Source organism: Nymphalis io, chromosome 3, assembly GCF_905147045.1.
Source record: "Nymphalis io chromosome 3, ilAglIoxx1.1, whole genome shotgun sequence".
In the NCBI taxonomy this organism is placed as follows: Eukaryota; Metazoa; Arthropoda; class Insecta; order Lepidoptera; family Nymphalidae; genus Nymphalis; species Nymphalis io.
The window spans coordinates 8,893,095-8,904,800 of NC_065890.1; the positions used below are offsets into that span (position 1 = coordinate 8,893,095).

At 29.3% G+C, this 11,706-nt stretch overlaps 2 protein-coding genes across 3 annotated transcripts; both read left to right on the forward strand.

Moving 5' to 3' along the window:
• The first annotated feature begins 448 nt into the window (after positions 1-448).
• LOC126781172 (trifunctional enzyme subunit alpha, mitochondrial) lies at positions 449-6,165 on the forward strand. Its single transcript, XM_050506012.1, has 14 exons — positions 449-676; positions 796-902; positions 1,197-1,383; positions 1,525-1,717; positions 1,842-1,963; positions 2,301-2,530; positions 2,663-2,842; positions 2,915-3,081; positions 3,265-3,494; positions 3,785-3,977; positions 4,418-4,553; positions 4,634-4,857; positions 4,935-5,051; positions 5,600-6,165. The coding sequence occupies exons 1-14, from the start codon at positions 607-609 to the stop codon at positions 5,736-5,738; spliced, it is 2,295 nt and encodes a 764-aa protein (XP_050361969.1). The 5' UTR covers positions 449-606; the 3' UTR covers positions 5,739-6,165.
• Positions 6,166-6,641: 476 nt separating this feature from the next.
• On the forward strand, positions 6,642-8,814 carry LOC126780924 (probable palmitoyltransferase ZDHHC24). Of its 2 annotated transcripts, XM_050505620.1 has the most exons (3): positions 6,642-6,745; positions 6,848-7,409; positions 7,608-8,814. In XM_050505620.1, exon 3 carries the CDS (start codon positions 7,744-7,746, stop codon positions 8,584-8,586), a length of 843 nt encoding a protein of 280 aa, XP_050361577.1. In that variant the 5' UTR covers positions 6,642-6,745; positions 6,848-7,409; positions 7,608-7,743; the 3' UTR covers positions 8,587-8,814. The 2 variants fall into 2 exon arrangements, with proteins under 2 accessions (XP_050361577.1, XP_050361576.1); XM_050505619.1 differs by having other exon boundaries at positions 6,642-7,409.
• Positions 8,815-11,706: the final 2,892 nt, after the last annotated feature.

Consider the following 11,706-nt stretch of genomic DNA (forward strand, 5'->3'; position numbering starts at 1 on the left):
AGAGAAGCGAGTATCTTTTCAGTCGATTGAAGTAAATCAGAAGACGATTGAAAGCTTTCAAATGTTATTTTCCAATGTTCCCAATGTTTCGCTGCGGAACTATCAGAGGGATCAACATCTAAACGATCAGGTTTTAAGTATTTATCCATTTTGTAAATACATTAAATAATTATGTGGAATAAATTGTAATAAGACAAAACCTTGACTTGAAGGTTTTATTCCACAAAATAAGTAAATAAGTGACATATGCAATTATAAAAGAATAAAGACTAAATGAGGTTTAATATCACTACAAATGTTTATTAAAAAACATCTAGAAATGTAAAATTTTATTTAAATTATTAAATATCATATACTATTATTTTGTTTTATGGTATTTGATTCATCACTTTGGAAGATTAAGTTATCTGTTAACAGAATTGTATATTTCTTATCTGCGAAGCTGTCACTATCCTTTCCCCTCACGTTTCAGTCTGCCCTTACCCCTATTTATCACCTCCATCCGACGAGAAAGTTTAGGTTCAAAGTCTGGGTCCAAAATTCTTTAGTTATTATTAAACTTATTTTTAGTTTTAAAGTTCTTTTTTACATAATTAGTGCTTAAACATGTCTAATAGTAAGATGTTTAACGCACTAAAGATCCTTAAAAGACGCAATAATGTGAATTTCTTAAATAGTAAGTATTATATGATTTACTGTACTTTTTGAAAACTTTTTTTTTGTATATAAAAAGTTTTTCTTTTTTACTTAAGCTATACACTTTTTTAACATTTTTCTGATATTGATTTTTTTTAGGGCTGCATAGCAGATCCTATGCTGCAGCAGCCACTTCACAAGTCCACACGAAATGTAAATTAGTAAACGGAGTATATGTTGTTACATTAGATTCACCTAATGTTAAGGTAAGAATTTCAAGTTTTGTATTGATATTATCTTGTACAAGTTAAAATATAAAAGAAAGGTGATAAAACTAAGTCTATCTTAGTATAAAATTGTATTTTAAATTTTATAAAATGATTATATCTATATACCGGGATTTCTTATTTTTAAATTAGTAAACTCGCAAACAGTTTCTATTTAAACCATATATATATATATATATATATATATATATATATATATATATATTTGTAAAAAATAATAAATAGAGATAAATCCATAAACATTATATATTTGTTTTAAACTTTATTGTACAGGTTAACTCATTAAATGTAGCTGTTATGGATGAAGTTAGGAACATTATCAATGAAGTTGAATCAAACCCATCAATTGAAGCTGCCGTTTTGATATCAGGAAAGCCAGGATGCTTCATAGCTGGGGCTGATATAACTATGCTTGAAAATTGCAAAACTAAAGAAGAAGTTGTAGCTCTCTCTAAAAATGGTATACATTCCTCAATTTAATACTAAAAATTGATAAGATACGAAGTATTACTATAAGTAACAACAATGCTCTAAACTTGATGAAAAAAAAATATTCTATTCATAAAATTTGGGTTCTTAACATTTTTAATGCATTTAATAGGTCATGATATCTTCAAAAGAATTGAAACATCACGCAAGCCATATATAGCAGCTATACAAGGCAGTTGTCTTGGTGGAGGGCTGGAGACAGCTCTGGCTTGCAAATATAGAATTGCTGTTAAAGATTCAAAGACAGGTTTTGGCCTTCCTGAAGTCATGCTCGGACTTTTACCTGGAGGTGGGGGTACTCAAAGGTAAAACAATTCATAAACTTATCACTCACTAAACTCACTTTTTTAAACTGTTCTTAATCCTAAGCAATTTTTTTTTTTATTAAATACCCATACTATTTGCTTATAAAATTTTTATTTTTATTAGGATGCCTAAACTAACATCAATTCCTACAACTTTGGACCTAGCACTTACTGGAAAAACTGTCAAGGCAGACAAAGCAAAGAAACTTGGAATAGTTGATTTATTAGTGTCACCTCTGGGACCAGGCAAGTGATATGATTGATTATGTTTTATTGTTACATCACCACAACAACTTGTAAATATAATAAGACGGCGTGCCAACTTTCTAACTAATAAATTAGTAACAACTATTTTAAGCTTATAGACTACTTCAAATAAAATATTTCTAAAATTAAAATAGTGGAAAATTCCCACAAGTCCAGTTCCAGTACAAGACAATGAAGATTTTAATTTATCTTTATTATAAATTAGTTGACTGATAGTGACTTCTCTTTACAAAGCTATGAATTGAAGCTTATTAAGTGAAGTATGAGGCATTGTAACTATTTAAGGAAATTCTTATAAAGCATTATTTTTTTTAAGGCATGGGTCAGCCTGAAAGCAACACTATGAAGTACCTTGAGAATGTTGCTGTCCTAGTAGCAAAAGATATTGCTTCAGGAAAAATATCAGTCGATCGATCTAAAAAGGGGTTAGTTAATAAAATAACAGCTTCCGTCATGCAGTTAGACTATGTGAAGAATATGATTTTCAAAAAAGCGAGAGACCAAGTAATGAAGGCATCTCGTGGTTTATATCCCGCTCCACTTAAAGTAAGACCCAAATTCTTTATTTAATTACAAAGTAATAAAATAAATACACTTCAATTCAAATTTTATATTAATGTAATGATATATATAATTGATTTTATTTATATAATAAAATATTCCTTATTTTTTTGATAGATTCTTGATGTAGTAAGGACTGGAGTTGATAAGGGCCCTGTTGCTGGTTATGAAGCAGAGGCCGACGGCTTTGGTGAGCTAGCCATGACGCCACAGAGCAAGGGGCTTATCGGCCTCTTCCGGGGACAGACAGAGTGCAAAAAAAACAGATTTGGAAAATCCCAAGTCGAAGTTAAGAATGTAAGTATGTTTATTAATTAATTATTTAATAATAATTATATATTTAATCAAAATTTCTTTTGTTTAATCTAGATTGGTGTTCTTGGCGCCGGACTGATGGGTGCAGGTATTGTGCAGGTATCCATTGACAAAGGTTACAAAGTTGTCATGAAAGATGCAACCAATGCTGGCCTTTACCGTGGTGTTGGACAAATTCAGAATGGCCTTGTGAATGCTGTTAAAAGGAAGCGAGTTTCTTCGTAAGTCAATTATATTATAAAATGAAATATTGTCTTTATGTAAATTTTATTAAATATACAAATAATATTACACATAACCAATTCAATCATTAAATTTACAATAAAATTAGTAATAAAAAATTAAAATTCTTATTTTACTCACCTCATTTTATTAATACTAACTTTGATATAACTTATTTTTAGGTTACAAAAAGACAAATTTATGTCAAACCTACTACCAACTCTGGACTACAGCAAGTTCAAGAATACTGACTGTGTGATTGAAGCAGTGTTTGAGGACATCAACATCAAGCACAAAGTAATCAAAGAGTTAGAGGCAGTAGTCCCCAAACATTGCATTATTGCCACCAACACCAGTGCTATTCCTATTACTAAGATAGCAGCTGGCAGTAGCCGACCAGATAAGGTTATTGGTTAGTAATTTTTTTTTATTATTAGTAGAAAGTCAAATGGCCTGGCACTGGACTGGTACTTTAATAGTCTATGATATTCATTATGAATTCGCATATTATGATCTGTTGAAAATATGAACGTAGGCCGAACTTAATGACGCTAAACCTCTTTAGTGACACTCTCAAATAAAAAGAAAATGTATGCTTTATTAAGCATTTACTTTACAGTAATATTTATTCTTAATTGGATGATTTTTGTTTATTATTGCATTTGTTGTCAAATGTTAACTAAAAAACAAGACTTAAACCAGGTATGCACTACTTCTCGCCGGTGGACAAGATGCAACTGTTGGAAATCATCCGCCACCCCGGAACCAGCGACGACACATCTGCCGCTGCCGTGGCCGTGGGACTGAAGCAAGGCAAGGTGGTCATCACCGTCGGAGACGGACCCGGCTTCTACACCACGCGCATTTTATCCACTATGCTCAGTGAGGCTATGAGGTGATTTAAATTTCAAATACCTACATTATTAATATAGCACCAACAAAATAAAACAATTTCATGAAATGGTTATCAACATTTTTGTCTACAACTTTTAATATGTAGTAAATAATTTGTAATAATAGTAAAAAAAAAGATATATATCAAGCAGATAGAACCACATACATGCATAATATTCATATCATCTTATGTAATATATATACCACTCACTGTCCAACTTCGCTGATGTAAATTAGGGATAATTTGAAATAGTGTATTCATATTTGTAATACTTGATCAGCGAGTTTTGGGGTCAGGACTTATAAAAGCAAGGAGGACAACACATAAAAATACATTTGCATTACCTTGCCTTCAAAAAAGTATAAAATGAGAAATTAGTAATCAGAAAGCAGTTTTAGTATGTTTATCTTGTACAAAACTTATTATTTTCATTTTTACAGGTTACTGCAAGAGGGTGTAGATCCTAAGGATCTAGATAATATGACAAAGCAGTTTGGTTTCCCTGTAGGTGCTGCCACACTAGCTGATGAAGTCGGCATTGATGTTGGATCTCACATTGCTGTTGATTTATATAAGGTTTAGTTTTTAGTAACTTAAAAATCTAATTTGCAATAAGTCATACGTTTTTAAATGTTTACAACTAATATTTTTTTAAGGCTTTCGGTGATCGCATTAGTGGTGGAGACTTGAACATAATGCAAGATCTTGTTAAAGCTGGGTTCATGGGAAGAAAGTCTGGCAAAGGTTTCTATGTATATGAAAAGGGAACCAAAAACCGCGATGTTAATCAGGAAGCTGTACAATTATTAAAAGACAGATACTCTCTAGAACCCCGTGGTGCTAACACAGTTGAAGATCAACAATTGAGAATGGTATCTCGGTATGTGTTGAGAAATATGACATGATTTACTGTTCGTTTTTGTTCTAACAATTCTAAAGCTTTTTACTTATTTTTAGGTTTGTTAACGAAGCAGTATTATCATTAGAGGAAAAAATTCTTCATAGTCCTCTAGAAGGTGACGTGGGCGCCGTATTTGGCTTAGGATTCCCTCCATTCACAGGTGGACCTTTCCGGTAAATATATGACCAAATTAATCTTGTAATATAATAGTACATATTATTTATCAACTACCTATAGCATGTTCTTGAAGAAGGAATAAATATAATCAACTCTTACAAAAATACAGATAAATAATTTTCGTATTACATGCAATTTTCTGTTTTATTTATAATATAATGCTATTCCACTGAACTACTTCTATAAAATTATAATTTTATTTGAATTCATGATGACATTATTTTCTGAATCCATATTGAAAATCATAAATTATTCAAGGTCTTGGCCCATAAAATCATATCAATTCAATGTCACAGTTGTTTTTTTGCCTTCGCTCATTTTGTGGTAAGAATATGTTATAATATAATTTAACTTTGAATATTTGATATTTTAAATAATAAAATTTGAAAAATTACTAATTAAATTTCTGTACTTCTCGCTCAACCTTTAGATTTTAATCTTAAAGTAGTGTTGTAGTTATAGAATAGCAAAACAATATTTTGTCTCAATTAACAAATTTGGGAACAATTTATTAGTAACAATTATAAAAATTTCAAATTGACAGATGGGTTGATCAATTTGGTGCTGACAAATTGGTGAAGAAGATGGAAGAATATCAGGGACTATATGGAGCACCATTCAAGCCAGCACAGACTCTGGTAGACATGGCGAGAGACTCCAACAAGAAATTTTACAATAATTAATTAGATGAGCTGAGAAAAAGGACCCGCTATACTATACATTTACTTCATTATCGCAGCTCTTCCATATTTTGACTGCCTTGTTTTGCATGATATTTCGAAACTTCTAACAATTTTCACAAAAAAATAAACCTGTAGTTAACTTTGAAAATGTTGGTTTATCCATAGTCAGACTTACATTGTTATAATAATGACATTTTTAAAACCTATATTATTAATTAAGAGTGGTTGATTTTGTAGTTAGAATGATTGAAAATATATTGGTCATATTTATTTAGTCTTAAGGAAAATATATTTTTGCTATATGTATAACCTAATGATACGAAAATGAGCATGTAACTTGAGCGTTTTGTAAATTCCTATTTTCTGAATTAATGAAACGTTATTTGCAAAAATCATACTTTATAATTAAATACTATTATTATTTAAATACATGTAGTTTTATTACATGGCCACACCGACATTAAAAATGCTGTTAAAATTTCAATTTCGAGCATATAAACATGAAGAACTATTAAATTCTGCTTAACGAAAATTTTGTCTAAGAATACAGTGCAAGTAGTGTAGGGAAGAGAGTATTGAAACACACGAATGTTGAAATGATACTGTTTGTTTATTTATGACGTCGCTAATTATATAGTCGTAGAGCTATAGGATATATATATACTAAGTTACACCTAATACATACTACAGTAGTCTGTATAGTCAATATCGAATTATTACTTCGCAAGTAGAATGAGATATGTAAATCTAACAATTGTTTTTCTTTAACCTACGGCTGCCATTATATAACATATATATATAATATATATAAATATATAATATATATATATATATATATGATATAATAATTTAGTTCCATTAACTAAGTCTATTTTTTAAAGGATAGAAATTACTATGGTCTTGAATTACGTCATACTTTATGACAGTGACAAAGTTAATCAAGTCTTAAGAGCTAGCGCGCACGGGATAAAAAGTTAAAAGAATATTTAGATAAAGCAGGTTCTAAAGTGCGAAGTAAATCATTAAAACTTCCAACATTCATTCGGAAATATCGAAAAAAAATATATAATGCTTTTATTTCTCATATATGGCTTTTTTTCTGGCGTAAGAGTTCGCAGACAACGACCGTCTCTTCAAAATCCATAACGACGAATGACGCATCGATTTCAAAAAGTTTTATCACTGTCAACCTTCGTGAGCGCACTCCACTCTGGATAGGAGGAGACATAATATTGTAGGACAAATAAATAATTAAGAAACGAATACATACTTTCTTTATTTTTTTATTAATATTTAGCTTTCATACCACCATTCCACGTGGTCACGATTTGTACAGTAGACATTTTTAATTTGTATTTATTTAAGGCTAAAATGTAAATAATTCTATAATAAACTTTAACTTATTTTTTACGTGATATTTAAATAGACAGCAGATGTTAATAAATCAAATGTCAAATATCAATATTGTTACTGTCATAGTGTAGTATTAAGTAGGTATATTCTATAGAGACGTCAAGTGTAGCAGCAGTTACATTATAATAAATTTAACTTAAATTAAATTTGTCTGAAACACTATAAACTATTAATTAATAAATTAGAGCTACCTGCCTTTTAGGCGTTTATAAACATAATAGTACAATGAACTACATGTATAAATTAAGACATAACAAGGTATATAAAAGCTTGATAAATATCCAGTTATTCAATAATGTTTTTATACCATTGATGTAAAGTATACATAGGTGCACTTTATAAATAACTATATTTTGACTAGCATACAACTTGTATAATCTTTGTATAATTCCATGTGAAAAAAATCTGATCATTTATTATTTTTCTATCATTATTATAATAAAATTTTATTTTCAGAATTGACATGTGTTTGAAGAATTTATCCCTGAAAACATAAATAAAATCATCCCAGATAAAACTGTACACATTTTATAAACAAGGGTTCTCAAAAGAAAGCTTATAAATCAAACAATAGACTAATTCTAATTTTAAAATGTTAATAACAGTACCAAAATTTCAAAATAAACAGCTGAAGAGATTTCTGGAGCACAGTGTGTATCTTTTAATAGTTTTCGTTTTAGTACCAGGGTTTATATATTTTGAACTTTGTGTTGTGTTACCCACTGTGGTTGAAATATGGAGTATTTATTATATTATGCATTATGTCTGTGCAACATTTCTTTTAATTAACATTGTTGGAAATATGATATATGGTATGTTTACTGATACAAGTATAAGAGGAAAAGTTTTGGAAAGTGGACACAAAGAAGACTGGACGATGTGTTCAATATGTGAGTGTCTACGACCTCCTCGTGCCTGGCACTGTGATACCTGTGATACATGCATTCTAAAGAGAGATCACCATTGTACATTTTTTGCTTGTTGCGTTGGTTATTATAATCATAGATATTTCATGTTCTTTACACTATATATATTCATTGCTATGGTGTACTCGTTCTATTATAATGTAATATTTTTAAGTACCTTTATAAAATGGAACCATGGACTGATCATAGCACAGTTTGTATTTCCACTTGCTACTTTTGTGATTGATTTTGGAGAAGAGACTTTATATGTATTTTTAGTGGAGATAAATTTCATTATAGGTGCATTTACTGGTTTTCTTTTTATATTTCATTTTAATAATATATTGAAAGGTAAAATAACTCCAGAAACCAAACCAAATGTTAAAGGAGTATCTTATGACAAAGGGCTTAAACTTAATCTAATTGAAGTATTTGGGCATAGATGGCACCTCTCATGGATGTCTCCCTTTATTAACAGCCCTTTACCTGGAAATGGTATTGAGTGGATTATTGAAGATAAGCATAAATAGATATAAAATATAAGTTAATTTATTAAATTTATTAATTGAGTGACAAAATTTTATTATCATGGCACAAATTACACTTAAAATCTTATAACATATTTTCAACAATAGTGGAAATATGCCTTATTTTTATTATTATATAAATAAATATTATACATAATCTTAAGTAAATATTTATAATTATAAATTGTACTTAACTTATTAACATAATAATTTTTGTCAAAACACTACAAATTCATCGATTTTCAAGGCCAATCAGCTTCCATTTAATAGGACACCTGTTTATAAGTTTTTTTTAATGTTTTTACATTACGATTTTACTTGTTTGAAATATAAAAAATTACATAATCTTTAATACGATAAATTCCCAGCAACTAAGCATTTGCATTGCCACCTAATGCATTTGCAGCAATAACATGATTGTATTCTTATGTATACAATATACTTATATACCTGCGTATAGCATAGTGCAAAACATACATATTTGAAAACTTGATATATTTTAACCTTCAACATAAAAATTGTTTGACATTAATACTATAAGAGCGAGTATATTGTTAAGATTCGAATAGCACTAAATTTCTCGGACTTTTCAAAATATTTAAGAGTCGGTTACATTGTTGAAAACAGTTACAATATTTTCGTTGAAAATGAATAAGAACTACAATATTAGTGGAATAAAATTAATGTAGCTTAAATTAAATTAGAAATCATCGAATACACTTTTTTAAATTGTTAATAAAAGTTTAGAAATAAGTTAAATTGTGATATTTTTACTTATTTGGGAATATAAAAACATATACCTACATCATGTTAAATGCTTAACAAATTCTAATAAATCACTGCCAACTGTTTCAATTGGAAACGCATTAAACTTTATCATATTTATTCTACCGTACACACAAGCTCGTATGTTTTGTTAAACAATTCGAATTGTCTGTATTTTAGTTAAATAGTTATTTATATATTGCATTTTCATATAAAGAATAAATTGTTGAACTAAATAATTCGTTTTTTAATCACTAAGGAAAAACTAACATTATTTATATACCAAAGACCTTAAAAACTCCGTTAAATAAATACGCGTCTGAGCAAATCAATAAAATACTTTAATTAGGACACAGAACAATATCAAACCCGAACCTAGCTAAGGGGCTCATTGATGTAGGTTAAGGTCATAATTTAGGAAAATAAAAATATATAGTCCCCGTCACTAAATATTGCACTTCGACTTTTGAAAAGAAACAATCGGCTAATTTCGGCCTCGTAAAGCGTTATATATGTTGCACACTACCTATGTGACGTTCCTCAGTCATTGTTCAGCTACGGTAAAGTATGATAAGGCCGTAGGGTATTTCACTCATCCCCCTCTATGATGGGGTCTGGTGGTGGCAGTTCCAAGGGCTGTGCCCTTATGATCGATGTGCAATATTTATTGACGGATATTATATTTAAGTTATTCCGCCAAGTAACTCTTAATATCAGCCTGAATTTAAAAAGTTGAAAGTTTTCGATATATTTTCATTCCCGTGCCTTGGAAACCACGCTGTGTAGGTGATCAAGCGGTTGATCTCTCTCCGGTCGTGTCGGTTTGCCGTCCCATCGGATTATGATTTATGAGAGAGGAAACAAAAAGTGCATCGATGTTTGAATTACTCAGAATATGCAGTTAGTAATCTCTTGCTTTGCGAACTTAGCTAGTCATTGAGGTTGGTCGTAAAAATACAATCAGACAGAACATATAGCAAAGCAGGTTTCAAAAAGATTAGTTTTATCATAAGTTCGATTCTTAATAAAAAAGATGTGTACCAATATCTTTTAATGTTTTGTCTTTTGTTTCTTGAGAAAAAATGATTAAAAACGATATTTATAGCAATTTTAACTGGTGTAAAAGTTTTTATTTAAATAAATACAATCAATTGTTATAAATCATTGCTTCTTAAATCATTTGCTAATGTTTATTGCAAATATAAATATATTTATAATTTAAAAAGCAATATAATATAATTAGATAGTAATATAATTAGACGTCGAGCATTTGTCTAAGGATAAAAAAAACTTGTGTATAGCTCAAATTAAAAGATTTCATATGACAATGTTCATGTGAATACCATTTATTTGTTACAGGTGGATAAACAGACATACAATATGATTCAAGGTAGAAAAAAACAAATGATTTATTTTAAGGTATTATTAAAAGGTCACTATTGCCATTAGAGGATCTCAGTCACTGCGAAATGAATTGACATTTATTTAAAACAACTTACGGAATTTAAACCTGATTATGAAAAACTGTATCAGTGAGCTAACTTCATATTACCTTACATCGTCGAGAACTAGTCTTTACATCTTATATCTGAATTGAATTGATCAATTTATAGTCAATTGTGAACGCATTATAAGTTTTGACTGAAATAATTAAGTCTAAGTATATATCGTCAATGATGCAGCAAGGATTTACTTCTGGGCCAAAGAATCAAATATTGATTTTATTCAGAAATATAGATTATTCATTTATTTTCGATCTTACTTTTTTAAATTTTTATATACTTAATCATTAATAATTGTTCTATATTTTGGTTTTAATAACAATTTAGATTAGATTAGAATAGGTATAAATTTTATTGTTAAGCCCAGATTTTCTTAACTAGGATTGCCCCTGCGCTCCTGCCTTTACATGGCTACGATCATGGACATTTTGATTACGGAGTCGGGCCTGTACAGTACTTGCTCTACTACTAGCTATTTACATACATTTCTTAAAAAAATACTTTTATATACCAACTTAAACAGTCTTTTAAATCGGTTAAAACCTAACATTTTTGATTTTAGTGGTGTTTTGAAAACCACATACCGCAGTCGAATTATATATAAAATAACCTATATCTTCATTTATGCAAAAGTAAAAAAATATTTCTTGCATAATTCTTTTAAGTTGTTGCATAATGCCAAGGGCAAGAGAAACGGTAAAGTTTATCAAACTAAATTACTAAATTAAAGTTTTAAGCTTATTACCGAACTTCTTAAATATATATGTCTAGATATATATTCTTTCAAAATATTATATTTTTGTAATTTACGTTTTATTTTTCATTTTACGTTGTCATTGTTACAGTCGACACTCTT